The 18,649-nt window shown below is 41.7% G+C and overlaps 1 protein-coding gene across 2 annotated transcripts in view; it reads right to left on the bottom strand.

The window, feature by feature from the left end:
• DCP2 (decapping mRNA 2) overlaps positions 1 to 17,173 on the bottom strand; it is a 31,919-nt gene extending 14,746 nt beyond the window's left edge. For both annotated transcript variants that reach the window (XM_074952969.1, XM_074952970.1), the window contains exons 1-5: positions 17,027 to 17,173; positions 9,918 to 10,069; positions 8,131 to 8,258; positions 7,580 to 7,678; positions 1,279 to 1,431 (exon numbers count right to left, since the gene is read on the bottom strand). In XM_074952969.1, coding sequence (XP_074809070.1) covers positions 1,279 to 1,431; positions 7,580 to 7,678; positions 8,131 to 8,258; positions 9,918 to 10,069; positions 17,027 to 17,079 — 585 coding nt within the window. In that variant the 5' untranslated portion in view covers positions 17,080 to 17,173. The remainder of the gene's footprint in view (positions 1 to 1,278; positions 1,432 to 7,579; positions 7,679 to 8,130; positions 8,259 to 9,917; positions 10,070 to 17,026) is intronic.
• Positions 17,174 to 18,649: the final 1,476 nt, after the last annotated feature.

Below are 18,649 nucleotides of genomic sequence, written 5' to 3'. Positions count from 1 at the left end.
AGCAGGTTCTGCAATTCACATGATACTCACTCAGGGAAGAGCATGCAAGATGCTGAAGGGCCTTTACCCGGAACACAAAAATGGAAATCAAGGTTTTAACTAGACCAGTGGTTCGGGACCCCAAAGTCACTCAGGCTTCGGCTGCAGCCCTGGGCGATGGGGCTCAGGTTACAGGCCCCCTGCCTGGGGCTGAAGTCCTTAGGCTTCGGCTTTGCCTGCCCTCCCCCAGCCTGGGGACCTTGAGCTTCAGCTTTGGTTTCAGTCCTGGGTGGTGGGGCTGAAGCCCTTGGGCTTCAGCTTCCCCCCCCTTCCCCGCCTCTGCCTGAAGCCCTTGGGCTTCAGCTTTTCCCCTCCCCAACCTGGACCTCGGGCAGGCTGAGGCTTCGGTCTCCAATCCTGGGGTCATGTAGTAATTTTTGTTGTCAGAAAGGGGTTGCGATGCAATGAAGTTTGAGAACCCCTGAACTAGACCCAGTCAAGAGGGTGCTTAAACAAGGAGCTAGCAATTTACAGCTCTGGGGAACCAACCTAAGGGGGAGAAGAGGAATGTTTAATCACGTGCTGTTGTCCCTATTACACTTAGTATTCAAAAGATATAGCTAAAGTTGGCGGTAATTCTAGTCTTAAAACAAAAATTGCTGTTAAAGTTAAAATGTTATCTGCACGACAAGAGAAATTCAAGTTTCCGGAGGCGATGAACGTGACGAGCACTTCTCAGCACATCACGCACTTTAATTTCTTCTCCATCCCAACAGCTTCCTAGAAGTCCACTGAGTTCAGCTCACTCACACAATGGTTGGCTCCCACGGTGTCTCACAGCCAAGTCTATTCTCTGCTACCCATCATACACTAGATCCGGATTGTACAGACTGCTTATAGAAATAAAGCAAGCCCCATTTTCCTCTTCCAATGCATAGGTTAACGTACAGTATCCTTAAATATTTATATCCTTACAGAAAAATATGTATAAGACATATTAAAAAGGTTAACTGCAAAAAATATTTGTGGGAAGAGAAAGTGGGATGTGCTTTATTGTTAGAGTCACCTGCACTCCAGTGCCAATTTATGATGGAGCCAGGTGTCATAATGAACAGTTGGCCAGCAATCAGTCTTCACATCAGACCTGCAGAAAGTTGACAAAACCTAAAGTGATGACATGCTGCTTTTACTCCATTTGGGGCATTCATTACCTTTTGTTTAATATTTAGCTTTAAATCAACCTTTGCTGAGGTAGTGGCAACCTGAAAAATCTTTATAAATAAAACATAACTATTGTACCCGAATTTCTCTTCTGGTTTTGGGGTTGAATTTTGTGTCCTTTGGAACTCCTGGAATGATGTACAGGCGTGCTAGCTGATCATTGATTCGTAGTTCAATGTAGTCATCTTTGCAGATGTAATCTTTGATATCAAAACCAGTTTCTTCAAACACCTGAGAAGCACACGGATCAAATTAGAATTGTTCAAGTCATACCTTCAAATAGATTTTTGAAAGGCTAAATCAGGAGGGAACCCTTTATTACTAGTTCTCAGATAGCAATCGTAATATGTTTGCACATATGCACAGACACTTGACTGCTAATGAAACAGCATAATCTCTGTACACTCAAATTTTGTCCATTACAGCTCAAGAGTGTGAAGTGGAAAAGAATTTAGATAATATATAAAAGAGCATGCTAACTAGCAAATACAGGGAAACAGCGTGGCTGCTTGTTGATGATGCTGGACACATGAAAAAGTATTTTGCTTCAGACAAAAGTTAAACATATTAATCTAAAGAGAGAGTTTATAATTTTCCTATAACTTTCTGGATGTCTAAAAACTCCTAACTTGGTTTCTACACTTTAGTTCTTTCCCATCCTACAGTACTAATAATGCCCTATGAACCCCCCACAAAATATTCATTCTTATGTCAGTTCTTGTATCAAAATTCAGCAGTACCATAAATTACTCTGAGTAATACACATTTACTAACATTCAGATTAAGTCACTAAATTCAAACTGGGCATCTAAGGTGATAATGGGGATACGGAACTCAGAATTACTCACTCTGCTGACATACTATTACAATCTGTTACTCAGAAGGAATTAAAGTGCTATGCCTGTGACAGGATCACTATACACACTAAAAAAAAAGTATATTATGGATCAACATTTTTACTGGAGTATTTCACGTTTCACTATTGGAGAGGGAAAAGATCCTACCCCTGAGATGGACACAAATTAAGACTAGATGTAGGTTAATTTAAAAGATAATATGAAGTGGATGAAATATTCTAACATTTATACTCCTACCAGGTATAATTACTGAGACGAGCAGAACATGCAGTTATAAGATAATAATCCTGATGTTTAAGGCTTTTTTTTTTTTTTTTTTGGCAAAGTAATGTGTGGACGAAGGGGACTCCAGTTTCTCCTCTTCTTACCAAACACACCATTTTAGAAACTGAAAAACCAGCATTACTGGAAGCTTTTGATCAGTGCCCTGGACTGAAATGTTGCAAATGCCCTACAAAAAAGCAGCCCTGAGGAATCTTAATGAAAACTCATGTACATCTGTGAACCAACATGTACAACAAACTGGTTGGAAGCGAAGTCTGTTCAGCATCTGACAAATTTCACTGAGATCTGTGCCCACCTCTATATATAAACTGGGTCATCTTGATTAACAGATAGTTTTCACAGTCTAGCTTGTCCCTATGGAGTCAGCATTGTTCTCTGGATTATTCATTTTGCCAAATACATAAGAAAATTTGTAAAAATCTGTAAATTAAGTCTCTATGTAGGTGTGGGCAGACTGTTGGGAGTACAGATTTTCTGGAAGCAACAACCCTTCTACTAGTTTATATACACATTGAGAAAATTTTCAAAGATCAATGAAAAGGGAGCAAAATTAAAATGCAACTGATGTTTAGCAGTTCCTCCTATGTGGCAAGACCATATTTACACATACAAGCCATTAAGGGAAGCTGTTTCATAGTGAGGAGTAAGGTTTGAGGGTCTGACATAAAAGCTTTTAAAACAGGAAAGATTAAGATATGCCCTAATAACCTTTAATATGGTCGTTCTCAAAGTTTTGAGCTGGTGATCCCTTTCACATAGCAAGCCTGAGTGTGAGCCCCTTTACAAATTAAAAACACTTTTTTATATATTTAACACCATTATAAATGCTGGAGACAAACTGGGGCTTGGGGTAGATGCGGACAGCTCACGACTCCCCATGTAATAACCTTGTGACCCCTGAGAGGTCCCGACCCTCAGTTTGAGATCCCCTGCTTTAATATTTAATCCATGAAATGGATGACAGATCTAGGAAATACACACACTGCCAAAAGAAAGTCAACTTATTTTATGGTCTCTGGGAACAAATGCAAGAGCTTTTTTTTTAAAAAAAAAAAAAAAGTGACAGTTCGCCTAATGCTGTTAACTTTGGACTAGTCTCCTATGCAAAAGGAAAGTGTTGGGTCAGAATAGAAACTGGGGGAAAAAAAATACACAAGTTTTGGTGAATGATGGTTCTAAACTGATGGTTTGTAAAAGCAATTCTACCCACAACACAGAAATGAAAACCAAGGTTTTTGTCGGATCAAGCCTATAACCTCAGCGCAGCTCCATGCAAAAGAACAAACAAGAAAATTAAGTAGCAAAAATTAAGTAGCACTTTCTTAACCCAGAGTTAAGGTTGCCTGGTGATAGTTTGTGCCCCCCCAGAATACCAAGTTCCAGAATACCCCAATTTGTGAAAACCAGGAAAAAGAGTTAAGGTATATAACCTTAACTCTGCACCCCCTGGAGTGGTAAATAGCCACTGAGAATTATCTGCATACACTCCAGCTGTATCCACCGTTAGCTGTATTAAACAGTGAAGGAATAACTCGAGCAGCTTTGAAGACTCGTCATTGGGATTGAAAAAATCTGATAGGCTATGGCCTCTCAGAGTGCAGGCGAGTCTCTCTTCCTAACCAGTCAAAGGAAAGAGTTGCATTTGTACCTTGGGAGCATGCCTCATTTTAGTTAACTGTGTAGGCTGCATTAGTAGGGGCACAGGGCTCTTCTTGCCAGGGAGATTGTCAGTGGTTAGGTAAGTGTGGTCTGTTAGTTAATGAAAGGTAAGTGACAATTATAGTGTTTGATCGTATTGTCCCTGGAGAATCCCATTGGAACTAGTTATTTGCACACCTCTCCGGGGGTGGCTTCTTTGGAGGTGTCACAACCTGAGTAAATTTGCCTGATCAGCCCCTGCTGTTCTTCTATTTACCCTTCCCATGGAAATACTTACAATCCCACAGTAACACATACACAAACTTCATTTTCAATACAATGAACTCCAAAGACATTTAAACTAAATCAATAAGGTTCATCAATCAATGAATCAATCAATTCAACTAAAAAGTTCACTAAGCATATTGCAGGCTCTTGTCAGTCTGCCACAATGTCTTGTCAAATATCGTATAGCAGTGCACAATCTTGTCACCTGGTGGTAGTTGGTTTTAAGATACAGAAGCAAATGAATGCATTTTGTACAGCAGCCTTCTTTAATATATACTCCTGGGAGAATTTTGCACCAAAAAAATTAAAAATTCTTCATATAGTATTTTAAAATTTGGCATATTTTACTTGTCAAAACAATATAATCAAGCCAGTTTCAATTATTTTGGCAATTTATTTCAAAATACCTGTCCACAAGTATATCTAACAATACAGACAACAAAAAAAAGATTCAGGATATGTTTTCTGACAAATAGATTCCTTACTAGGCATATTAATAGAGAACTTTGAGTAATAATTTATTTAAACTACAATACAGAAGCATATTTCCCGCACTCCTCAGCAGCGGTGCAAAGGCTTGGGGGAATCAGAGGTAATGGAGGAGCTGAGGGAGAGGAAAGTAATTGCTGGGAAGGAGCCTAGGAGTGAACCTGAAGGGTTACTGGGTGTGGGTGGGAGAAGAATGGAACAGGTGTTTGTTTGGTTGGGGTGGGGGGACAGGCAGGCGGCAGGAAGAGTGTTAGGGAGGAGTTGGAGAGTCTACCCCATACAGCCCCAGGCTGACCCCTAGCCTCTCCCATTCAGTCAGGCACATCTGCCACCCCTGTCCCCGTGTGTCCCTGCACCCCCACTACCATTCAGCCAATGGCTCAATCCTGTCACCCACTAGCTCCTCTGCCCCCACCCGTCTGTCCCCCCAGCACTATCCCTTCTGAACCACAGTCTATGTGACCCCCACACACATACCCAAGCAGCCTATGTGCTACGCTCTGTCTGTGCCCCCTCCATGTCCTGTGTCTCTTCACTTGGCCCTGCAGGCAGGGCACTGTGCAGCCACTGGCCCCTCTGACCCTGAGCTCACTGTTCTCTCTTCTGGTGCCACAGCCCACCCCCCCCCCCCAGGGGGGGCTGAGAGAGAACATGACAGGTGTAACTGCGGCACCTCTCCAGCAGAATCTATTTTCTGCAGGGGACATGCATTCTGTATGTGTGCAGAATTCCCACAGGAGTAAACACCTTTAGGGTACATCTGCATGACAGACACTACACCAGCTTAGTCATGCTGGGCTAACTCTGTAGTATAAATGCAGCCTAGGACTATAGAAGGGATTTTCCATTGGTGTAAAAGCACCACCTTCCTGAACAGTAACTACATTGACAGAAGCATTTTTCCATCAACGTAGCTACTTATACACTGAGGATTACGTAGGCCTAGATACATCAGTCAGGAGTGCTATTTTTCACACCTCGACAGACAGAGTTATTAAAAGTTCAGTTGACACAGCTACAGCATGGTCTATGGTTATTAGCTGGCTTAACCCTTTCTTAATTTTGTAAGTTAGAACTCATTTTAAATTTTTCTTGCATGGAAATAGACTTAAAATAGTGTAACGTTATGTCCTCTCTTCATATTTTTGCAGCATGAGACTTTATTACCCCTATCTTTACATAACTACAAATATTATTGGTCATAAAATACATACAACCTCTTTTTACATGCAGCTGCATTATGTACCTAGCTTTCCTCAATAATAAATTCCATAGTGACTATAAACCCCAAAAAACCCGATCTGAAGTATTGTCTTAACCTGTTCCAGTATTACAGAACAACTTAAGCGGCAGCAGTGAAGCTGGAAGTTTATTAATATAGTGTCTTAGCCACAGGCCACTGTGTACAGTACAATAAATATAAGTTTTAAAAAACACAAATTGAAAAACACAAGAGTAACCATTCCCTAAAATCTGTTACAGCTTTAAAATTAGCATACCTACAACAATACATGAAAATGATATAAAATATTAAGAGTACATTACTTCATTTGGGTCAAAACAGGATGGATAAAAATCAATTTAAAAAAAATTTAAAAAAATCAGATTTTCAATTTCAGTTAAATACTGGGTTTTATTTAAATTAACCTATTTAAAATAAAATTTGACTTGATGACAACTTATGTTAAGATCTAAACTTACTATAATCTATTAAAATAATTAAATGCAAAAAATATTAATCAGTACGTATTTGCTGCCAAGTTTTAACAAAAGTCAATCTCCTGTGCTGGTGGAAGTCATTGGCTAAGCCTCTGGAACCAGAATTTGTTAAAGCCCTAAACCCGCTTTTTACAGCAGTAGCCTCTTCTGCCAGTAAAAAGAGAATATTTTCTTCATTTCAGTTTATTCAAAAAGTTCAGTTCAATGATTAGTTCACTGAAACTTAAGAAACCAACTGGTGGGTTGAAAGACAAGAAAAGCTTGTTTTCCTCTTCTAATCTATGAATAAAAAACTATTGAAGGACACGGTGACCAAAAACAATCAGTTCAATTAATTAGAGATCATACTTTCTTTGTTTAATAAATCAGTTATTAATGCAAAACATTTTGATAAAACTTTTTTCCCTTACATGTCCAGCACTTAAGGTAGTTTTATTCAATAAAAGTAAAAATGCTGTTTGTGTGTACTAATCTGAATTTGAATCGTCAAGCTCTGTTTGGAGGGACAAAGTCACAAAAATAAAAAATAAATAATCTAGTAATTAAGAAATGCATCTTTCATTTTCTAAAATAAAAAATGTAAATATTAAGAATGTGAAAAATGTAAAGTAAGCTAATTGCTTACTTTTTTAAAAAAAAGTGTGTATAAATATGTGTATCCTGGTTAGCAAAAAGAACCACTAAATTTAATGTAAAGGCTATGCTTACTTACTTTAATGGTTACCAACTAATTAAAATCAGCTTCTCTTTAGGAACATAATAAAAAGTACAAATGCAAAACAATTAAAAATTGATTTAATTCAACATTTCCTACTTTGCTGATTTAAATCAATCCATCATAGGTCAAATGTGGCCTCTCTTTCACATACTTTTTTCTTATTTAGGGGACCAAATGCTACAGCAGTAGATGCCAACAAGAATACGTAATTTAACAGCTTTCTGTAGAAAGACACCACCAGATTGCTAGAATTTCGTTTTGGTGTGCATGAAAATCCTACTCTCAACATGGGTGAAGGGAACATGTGTTAAATTACTTTGTCTTAAAGAAAAATGATTTAAATGTATGGGTAAGGAATTTTTAAACAATCATCAATGGAACTCACCTCTCTCGCTGCACAGTCATGTGGAGCCTCTTCTTTATTTACTTTCCCTTTTGGAAATCCCCAGCCAGACTTTGCTAAATATCCTTGAACCAGCAGTACCTGCAGAATCCAAGCAATGCAGTAGTGAAATGCCCTTTAATCTCATAGATTTGACTTAATTCCCAAAGTGATACTTTTGGCTGGAGGAGGAGACCTTTTGCCTCGTATTAGCATATGTTCATTAGCATTACAGTTTACCAGACTTAGCAAGAATTAAAAACTTTGGTATAGGGTTGTATTATTAAAAAAATATATAAAAATGAAGTTTGGTGTAAAAACAAGGCAAATGTGCAGCTGCCTTTGGTACAATGGTAATAAAGATACCCCCAACAAACCAGAGATGTACAGAAACTCAATAAAAATGCGAAAAGGTAATGTTTATGATCTTCGGTAGGAAATTATGATTTTTAAAGCACAAAAAAAATTGCTGGGATTGTTAAAAAGCTAGTTAATCCTTTCTGCCCAGCCCTCACCATCTTGTATAAATGTTCACAGATTAGTTTTACACTTACATTTTCAAGTGTCTCATCAAGAATAATTGCACCATAGGTTGGTACTCCCATTTTATACTCCTTCCACTCATCCAAAACCCTTTGCACATCTTCACCTTGAGGCAGTAAAAAAGGGCAATGGCTAAAGAGTATAGAAACAGGTCAAGGAAACTTACTGCACACAAAGACCCACCCAAGACAAATGTTTACAAGTACTGCTTTCTATACGGAATAGGGTTTTATTTTCTAGATGTGTTTATTTGGAGCCAGAAATTAAGGTAATATGCATAATCGAATACTGAGCTATATTCTGCAGATTCAGGGAGCAAACAGTGATTTACCAACTCAAATACAAGCCATTTATACAATGGTTCCTCTTTAAAAGTTAGAGATGCTTTCCTTTGAACAAAGGAAAGCACTCCAATAGTGGGTTTTGGTTTGTTTTTGTTTTTTTTTTTTTAAACATGAAACCAAGTTCTTGCCATGAGAAAAGTTTAAAACTACAGAAGTAAAATTAAAGACACATAAGCTATTTTTGTAAACCAAATATTTTGATTGTTTTAGTGAAACACGGGTCCTCAAATGAAAGCTGGAGCAAAGATACTTAAGCATTGTAAAAGTTAGAATACTGCATGCTATATTAGTTCCCACAGTTGATAGCCAAACTGTGGCATAAAAACCCATACTTAAGAAGTTATGATTAAGGCTAAGATTTTGTCATGGGTATTTTTTAGTAAAAGTCAGGGACAGGTAATGGGCAATAAAGAAGGGCTTCTGTGATTTTTTCTTTATTGCCCACGACCTGTCCCTGACTATTACTAAAAATATCCATGATAAAATGGGAAGGGACTGGGCAGTTGCGGAGTGGCTGGGAGCTCTGGGGCCCCCACCACCAGTGGGGGCTCAGAGCTCCAGGGTCCCCCTGCTCTCTCTGCGGCAACCGGGAAGCTGCTGGGGTAGCCCCACTGCCAATGGCGGCTGAGAGCTTGGGGGCCCGCTGCCTCAGGCAGCAGGGGTACCACACAGCTCCCTGCCGGTGTGGGAGATAGCGGGACCCTGCAGTTCCCAGCCACCAGGACTGAAGTCACAGAGGTCTTTGGAAGTCACGGATTTCATGACTTCCACAACCCCAGTGAGGAAACCGTACCTTAGTTACGATCTAATCACATTTAAAATAATGTTGCTTAAGCCACATGTTCAGGTTTAAGACCCTTCATGAACATGATCAAAACCCACCATAAAAAAAAAAAAAATGTAAATAATTTGAATTACTACATAAACACATCCTGAAGAAGCCAACGGCATAACCCCTCACAGTTGCACACCATCCCCGGCCACGTAAAAGCCAGAGAATTTATACTACTTCTAGCAGAATTAACACGCATGTCAGTTTTTCCATGGAAATCCATGAAGTTAGGGGAGGGAATATGCCACAGAGAGAATATTACATTAAGCTCCTCCTGGCCCTGACCATGCTGAATACAGAAGGAAGTCTTGACTGTTCACTCTGTTACAGGATGAAGTCATAAAAGGCCTAAAAGCAAGCAATAAACTGCTGAATTCTCAGGGCTCCTGGGAAGCTGGGGAAAAGATAGTGAGTGGTTTTTTTTGTTTTTTTTAAGTGCTGTAATATTATGGCAGCTATGAACATTAACAGACTTTCTAATGAAGGCAGTTTTATGTCACTCAAACAAAGGGACTGTTGTGCAAGCAGTTACTCAGGAAAACAGAATTTCACTACTATACTTTAGTATACAGTTTATCCACAAGCATTGAAAAAACAGTAATTGTACCAATAAAAAGGATATCAGCTTTAGCAAAGTCTCTTATCCCACACTGAGGTAATCCTGGTGTGTTCTGCATGTAGAAATCCAAGTAAAACCAATGGGCAAGTTCAATCTGAAAACACACTCTGATTGCATTGTCTCTTTCCTCACTTGGAATGTGCAAAATAAATCGACTGCCGGAGAGGAAAGAAAAAAAAAAAAAAAGGTGGGGGGGGGAGAAAGAGCTTGATTAATAGAATTTGCAGAAAGAAGTTTTCAAAATATGATCTCAAACACTGAAATGCATTACAGACAGGGGTAGAGACAGCCCATCCAATCAACTGGTACACATTAAAAAAAAAAAAAAAGAATTTTAAACACTCAGTAAAGATGTTTAATAAACTCAGATTAGGTGTGCTAAAATACACTCATCATGGACACAGTCAGGTTAAAGATATACGAAAAATGTTTCCTCACCTGGTATTAACACCATTATGAGTTATTAAAAATACCGTAACTTAAAATCTAAGCTATTTTCCCCACCATTTATCCTCACTTTTAATGCACAGTTTTCTCAGTTTGAAGCTAACAGTGGACAGGGTTTAATAGAACTGGTTGGTTTCCCTGTACATTGTCACCTTCTCATGCACTAACACAATGTTGCATGCAGTACCGGGTTATAAACATCAAGGGAAAGTTTACATTCAGACAGTAAAATTCTGTATGACTGTTTGATTCATTCATAGAAAGATTTTTTTTAATCAACACTATTGAATTTTCTTGTTAGATTTCAAAAAGATTTGATTCTTTAAACTAAAATTGAGCTTAAGCTATTTGACAGGGTTCTTTTAAAACAGAGGTACCCAAACTGTGGGGCATGGAGAAAGGTTTGGGGGCGTGGCTAGGGCTTGGGCCAGACCCCACTGGGGGCAGTGAGGGAGTGCCACCCAACTTCAGTTGTGGCCCTGGGAAGCTCCTCTCCCAGCCCCGGCCCTGCCGTGGCCCCAGTCTCGGCCCCTTTACCCATCTGCGTCCTCCTCTCTTGGAGCCACGGCCCCACTCCCAGCCGGGGAGGGAAGGCACAAAGAGGGGTAAGGAGGGGGTGTCATAAATATAAAGGGAAGGGTAACTACCTTTGTTTATACAGTGCTATAAAATTGTTCCTGGCCAGAGGCAAAATCCTTTCACCTGCAAAGGGTTAAGAAGCTAAGGTAACCTCACTGGCACCTGACCCAAAATGACCAATGAGGGGACAAGGTACTTTCAAATCTGGAGGGGGGGAAAAGGCTTTTGTCTGTCTGCGATGCTTTTGCTGGGAACAGATCAGGAATGCAAGCCTTACAACTCCTGTAAAGCTAGTACGTGATCTAGCTAGAAAATGCATTAGATTTTCTTTTGTTTAATGGTTTGTAAAATAAGCTGTGCTGGAGGGAATGTATATTCCTGTTTTTGTGTCTTTTTGTAATTTAAGGTTTTGCCTAGAGGGATTCTCTGTGTTTTGAATCTGATTACCCTGTAAGGTATTTACCATCCTGATTTTACAGAGGTGATTCTTTTACTTTTTCTTCAATTAAAATTCTTCTTTTAAGAACCTGATTGCTTTTTCATTGTTCTGAAGATCCAAAGGTTTGGGTCTGTGTTCACCTGTACCAATTGGTGAGGATTATTATCAAGCCTTCCCCAGGAAAGGGGGCATAGGGCTGGGGGGATATTTTGGGGGAACAGGACTCCAAGTGGGCTCTTTCCCTGTTCTTTGTTTAACACGCTTGCTGGTGAGAGCATAGGGTTCAAGGACAAGGCAAAGTTTGTACCTTGGGGAAGTTTTTAACCTAAGCTGGTAAGAAAAAGCTTAGGGGGGGTCTTTCATAAAGGTCCTCACATCTGTACCCTAGAGTTCAGAGTGACGAAGGAACCTTGACATGATAGCAGAGCGGTGGAATCATTCTGAACCAGAAGCACAGCACGATTTTAAAAGGTTTTGTAAAAGGTGATTGCAGCTGTTGATTCTGTCTCTCTGCCTGGGAGACAGAGCAGCAGGCATAACAAAAAGATTTTTCTGTACGCTGAGAACAGCTATCAGGTTACAGCACAGCAAAATTTTACAAGCTGGGTTTTTTTTGTTTGTTTTCTTTCTAACTCTCAGGTGTAAAATTAGTTAAAAACAGAGAGGTTAGGATGACAGAATGAAATGTTCAACAGAAGCGGGAATTAGCCAGATTTGAGGCTGAGGAAAGACAAAAGGAATATACATTCCCTCCTGCACAGCTTATTTTACCAGCTATTACACAAAAGAAAATCTAATGCATTTTCTAGCTAGCTTACTTACTAACTTAACAGGCTTGCATTTCTGATCTGTTCCTGGCAAAAGCATCACACAGACAGAACCCTTTTCATCCTCTCCCCCCCCCACCGCCCCCCACACTCCAGATTTGAAAGTATCTTGTCCCCTCGTTGGTTATTTTGGGTCAGATGCCAGCGAGGTTACCTTAGCTTCTTAAGCCTTTACAGGTGAAAGGGTTTTGCCTCTGGCCAGAAGGAATTTTATAGCTCTGTATACAGAAAGGTGACTACCCTTCCCTTTGTGTTTATGACAGGGGTCGTGAGGTAAAAAGTTTGGGGACCACTGTTTTAAACCCAACTTCTGAGATTTGCCAGATAAGCTCCATAAGTGGTCATGGGATGCTGATGCAACAGCTAAGAGTCAGAAAAATAGTTAGGTTTTTTTAAGAAGTTTTAGTTATATTGAATAAGGAATGAATAATCCCATATAAAAAAAGCAAACTTTGCCAGGCCTGCTGCATGATGGTTCTCTTCTACTGAAATAACTGTATGCTTTAACAGACATTTCCAAGATTTATTTATTATTACTAATTATTATTATAAGCACAGGATGTAGCACTGTTGCAAGTTAGAGGAAAAAAAATTATATTTAATAAGTTTACTTTGTAAATTTCACTGTTTGATGGTGCACGCCCTTCCCAAAAGGTTATTTTCCAATGACAGCAGCATAAACATGAACAAGTAGTAACATGCAGGAGAGCATCCAGAGAGAAATGGAGAAAGAACCAGCGCATAGGCTGCTCTCAGGCCCACCCATAAGAACACCAACAGGAAAACAGAAATCCCCACCCCAACCCTTTTTTAAGTTTATGTAGAACATACCCATGTGCATAGTGCCCAATAAATCAGCAACACAGCTCACCATTAAGATAATTTCTGCTCTTTTTAAAAAGAGCAGAAATTATCTGCCTACCGCAGTGGAGAAGCCATACAACTTCCCAGCAAACATTGCTGGGTATACGCTTGTAATTTATTACTAGTATTACAACATCAAGTTGGTGAGCCTTTACATAAACCAGACTGACAATTTTGCTTTATCCTTTTAAACCATTTCAACTTCGCAGTTTATTGGAACAAAAAGAAAAAGGCTTGGGAAACCAAAAGGAAAAAATTATAAAAGCCAAAAAGAAACTGTAGGAGATCTGCTCTATAGCCATCAATGAAGAAATGGGTTTCAACCATGTTCACCACAGACAGAATACACTGTTAGAGACTACGATTAATATTAAAACAGCTGTGACATGAGTATGGAAGATTTTATTTTAGAACTTACATTACCACTTGAACAGAGATCAGATTCCTTGAACGACATAGTCTTTGGTCCTTTGTTCTAGCATTATCTGTCCTCATCTGGATTGAATTTAACTCTAGTGTTATGTCGCATATAGTTATACTCTGATCACATAATAATCTATGCAATAAATTTCATATTAAGATAACGGATAAAGTGATTTTTAAAAAATGCCTTCTTCAGACTGTACAGGTTCAAGCACTCTGCTAGTGGTAAAAGTATTATAAAATACTGGAGTGCACAATGCTTTGCAAAAAAGTGAACATATTCCCTGTCTCATAGAGCTGATGAAAAGTGCTTAGGTACTATGATGATGAAACTTAAGACAGATAAGAAGATCTGGAGTTGCCTTAAGAGGTAGGTTTTAATGAAGGATGCTTGGCAGAAAAGGACAGAGAGAGCATTTCTGATGTAGACATGGATGTTCTAGAAGGCACAAAGAAAGTGGTGGGGAAAGAAAAATGAATACATTAGTACCACAAATGAACTGGGAGGGGACTGGAGGACATGAGAAATAGTGAAATTAAAGAACAAAAGTGTAGATGGGAATGAGATACAATAAATCTGAATTTGGTCCAACAGAAAATAAAAATCTAGAAAATAATTTAAATTGGAAGTGGCATTTTGGACAAACTGGGCTTGTCCAAAGAGGAAGGACAGGCAAGGAGGCTACAGTTACAAAAAAGAGACAAGAGATAACTAGGGTTTGAACAGAGAAGATAATGAGAAAAAACAGCAGATTTATGAGTAAGGCTACATATTAGTCACAGGTATTTTTATTAAAAGTCATGGACAGGTCACAGGCAGTAAACAAAAATTCATGACCCGTGGCCTGTCTATAACTTGTACTATACCCCTGACTAAATCTTGGGAGTGCCACGGGTTCTGGAGAGGTTGGGGTTGGCAGGACTGGCAGACTCCCTACCGGGCTTCTTGGAAGCAGCAACATGTCCCTCCCTAAGCTCCTAGCTCTGCAAGCTGCCAGCTCCACAGCTCTGTGTGGGCGGTGCCTGTGGGCACAGGCAGCGCGCAGAGCTAGGAGCTGACAGGGAGGGACATGTTGCAATTTCCGGGGATCCCGCAAAGCAAGCATCGCCCAGAGCCCTCACCCCTTCCTGCACCCCAGCCCTGAACACCCTCCCACCCCCAAAGTTCTCCTGCGGGGGGGGGGGGGGGGAGAAGAGGGGCACAGTGGTCTGAGACTGCCCCAGCAGCAGCCGGTGCGACAGCCCCAGGGGCTGCCTGAGCTGCTCGGGCAGCCTCAGCTACACCAGAAGTCACAGAGGTCATGGAAAATCATGGAATCCATGACAAACTCGCAGCCTTACTTATGACACATTAGGGAGAAAAAGCAACAGGATTTCAGAGATTGGCTCTTTTCTCCCTTCCCTGTATCCCCGAAGATCGCACCGAAGTTGCAAACCTGGAAAACAGGAGAGTTATAAATGCTGAAAGAGGACACAGTTTCAAGACTAAACAAATTCAGCTTTGTTAGAACTGAATGCTGGACACCTACATGGAGATATCAGAGAGGCAGCTAGAAATGCACGACTGGTCGAAGGTAGATTTAGGGTATGTCTACACTGCCAACGTTACAGCGTGGCCACAGCAACACTGATGTGGGCAGTGTAGTCACACTATCACTGGGGGAGAGCTCTCACAGCAATAAAAAATAACCACTCCAAATGAGGGGTGGTAGGTTTATCGCTGGGATAAAGCACTGTCTATACTGGCGCTTTTCATCGCTAAAACTTTTGTTGCTCATGGGGGGGGTGTTTTTTCACACCCCTGAATGACTAAAGTTTTAGCGCTGAAAGTGGCAGTGTAAACACAGCCTTAGATAACGTATAGCGGTGATAGTATTGCCTCCTGTCATTTCAATTAATGATCAGGTGCTGTTCGCAGTCTGTTGTTGAATGTACACTGTGAATTAATGTCTGGTTTAACAGATGGCTAGTTGATTAATCCAGGACTAGTATATTGATTAGTATATTGCAAAAGCAGTTAGTAAACCTGTGTAATCTAAAGAGTGATTTTGTGACTGTATCAGTGGAAACAGATCAAAAGAGGTCAACAAGTTCAAACAGCAGATCTTCCTGATATGTTCAATATAGTTAATAACCCTTTTACTCTTAGATAAAACTACTTACATCATGGACAGCTTGAGTAACCAACAAAAAACTACTGGCAATTATTAGAACTCAGAAAACTCTAATCAGAGATCTTATGAAAAGAAAGATTTGATATGCAGGGCACATTTTCAGAGGTTCAGTGAGCAATGTATGTTTATGGACATTGGAAGGGAAAGTTGATGGCAGAACATGAGGAAGAAAAAGAGGATCTCGGATTGACAACATGGTATTATGGGTGGCTCAACAGAATTATACATCCACAAAAAGATTATCAGAGCATCATACAGAATGGGCTACCAGTTGCAAATCTCCAACAATGGAGAGGACTCTAAATAAGAAGGAAACTACTTAAAGGTAAATCACATGAAAATGCAACACAAACAATTCTGCTGGTGTGCCTATACAAAATGGTTATAAATTTCCAGGTTTCAGAGTAGCAGTCGTGTTAGTCTGTATCCGCAAAAAGAAAAGGACGACTTGTTGCACCTTAGAGACTAACAAATTTATTTGAGCATAAACTTTCGTGAGCTACATCCGATGAAGTGAGCTGTAGCTTCCGAAAACTTATGCTCAAATAAATTTGTTAGTCTCTAAAGTGCCACAAGTCGTCCTTTTCTTTTTATAAATTTCCAGGTTCTGCTTATACCCAAGCTACTTAGCTCACAAAAGTTCAACTGCAAAATGTATGATAAATCCTTTGTGACTTTACAAGTTAACAGAACAAAGAACAAACCTCAGTTCTGACCAGAAATCTTGTATACTCGTGAAAGGGTTGCTCTTAATGAGGCTGAGCAGCAGCAGCAGTTGAATATGCAGTTTTAATTTCTCAAAAGAACTGCAGTCGGATCTTTCAACTCCCTCAGCACAGGCCAGGTCACATAACATACTGCAGTCCCCAGCTTACCTCCCCCCACACCTCCAGGACAGGAGCACTACCGAACATGAACCCCGACCGTTCCAAGCTCCCCGCGGACCCAAATGTTAGCTTAAAGCCTCTCGCACACAGACCTAGCCTTCCAGCTAAGGTGAAAGGGACGGCACGGATCCTTCTTAGGATGTCACGGTAAAAGTAATTACTAAGGGTCCTTACTAATAACGACACCATATCTTAATCATCAGCTTCACTTCACCCCACTGGTACGTTTTATTAACTGGCTACGGACGGTCGCAATGGGCACCACTGGACTAGCCGAGCAAATTTCGTTTGTTTTTCCGCGCAGTTTCACTTTCCACTTCTCTATCGTTAGCGCGGTAGGGTAATACTGGGCTCCGAGCACAGAGCTCGCGGGCGGTGGGGGACAGGGCCCGGCTCAAGGCGCCCCGCTGCCGGGGGCAGGTGGGGGTGGGCAGGGGCGCGGCTCAAGCCGTGGGGCGGCACTCTCCGTTACCTGCACAGATCGTCCAGGACGCTGCTGGGAATCTCGACCCGTTTGGTCTCCATGGGGAAGCGCGGCTCATCCCGACGCGACAGGGCCCGAAGGAACAGCGCAGGGGGGCGGGGAGGCCTCGCAGAGCACAAACCCAGCGACCGAGCGAGGGGCGGGACCAATCGCTTCAGTCCCACTCCCGCTGGGGTTGGGGGCCGACCCTGTCGAGGGACAGACACGCCGCTCCACCAACCACCAGCGCTCGCCCGTGAGCGACGCGAGACTGTTCAAACGTCACCTATTGTCAAGCCAATCATCGGGAGAGTTAGTGGAAGGACTTGACCAATCGGCGGTGACACACGGTAGACAGACACTGTAGTAGGTTCTGTGAGCATGCGCACTTTCCCTTTTAAACTCCTCGGCGTGAGCGAGTGTGTGTCGTTTCCTGCGGGGAGGGGACGCGCCGCCTGTCCCAGCCCCGCCGGCCTTTCCTCGCAGCGCTCAGCTCTGCGCAAGGGGGAAGCTCGCTGCGCTTGCCCGCCCCGGCCCCAGCACGGCCCCTCTCCATTGCCCGGCGCTCCTGCATTCCCAGCCGCCCAATCCAGGGGGCTGGGCCTCCCTCAACACAGCGCTCCGCTAGCAGCCTAGAGGGGCGCTCACGGCAGGCCTCACCTGAGAGGTCATCTGCAAGCACCGGGGTGGGGCAGTGCGTGACGGGGGGAGGGGAGTATTTTAACATGTCCCGCCCGCATCCCGCTGTGCCTCCTCACTCCGCGTCCTGGCCTCACTTGCCTCCGTCCCAACCCCCAACTGTACTTAACTAGAACTAAAAGAAATAAAACTCCCAAATACTGCACCAAGGCCCCATCACCCGGCTGTGACCCGGAGATACGCGCGAGAAACAAGGGCCGTACAGCATGCGGGATTTATTCCACACTGCACCTGTGGTGACCTCTCATCAAGTATTTCCTTAAAGGACAGGTCTGGGTTCCTGCACATGACCCTCTAGCTAAGCACACTGTCATACCACAATATCCCCCCTGGGAACTCTACAGCGCTTTTGTCACAGTTGAGAGCATTATAAATACCAGAACCTGCTTTTCACTCCCTTGAAACCTCTCAGTGTTTGCTGTATACTGAAACTGAACACTAACGTACTACCAAAAAACCAAACACACACACCTCACAAACATGGCTTAACTAACATGGGAGCTCAGCTAAGGTATTTTCCTCTGGCTTTGGGAGGGCAGTTTTTTCACACCTTACTATTTGTACAAAGTCTTGTGTGTACCTTTCTGGTGGGTTTGATGTTGGAGCAAGTGCAAGTCTTTGTGATGGCAGCACTTGGGTTTGTTGGGGGGGGGGGGGTTGTTGACAGTGTTTACTCCTTCCATGACTCCCAGTTGCAGTAATGATAGGACTACAGGCACCAATGTTGTCATGCATCTGGACATCCAGTATTCTACCAGGCTGGTATTAACACTTCCTGTCGAAGCGTTTCTCCCTTCAAGATGGCTTGCCATATATTTTGTTTCCTTTTTGTGGCTCTCTCAAATAAGGCTTAGCCATTTTAACAGCCCATTTAATTTGGTTATTTGACGTGCTGTGGCATGTGATGTGATAGGACAATCTGTTCCCATCTGA

This window comes from Natator depressus, chromosome 5 (genome assembly GCF_965152275.1).
Source record: "Natator depressus isolate rNatDep1 chromosome 5, rNatDep2.hap1, whole genome shotgun sequence".
NCBI lineage: Eukaryota > Metazoa > Chordata > Testudines > Cheloniidae > Natator > Natator depressus.
The sequence above is the reverse complement of the archived record's forward strand: the minus strand, read 5'-3'. Positions and strand labels throughout refer to the sequence as shown.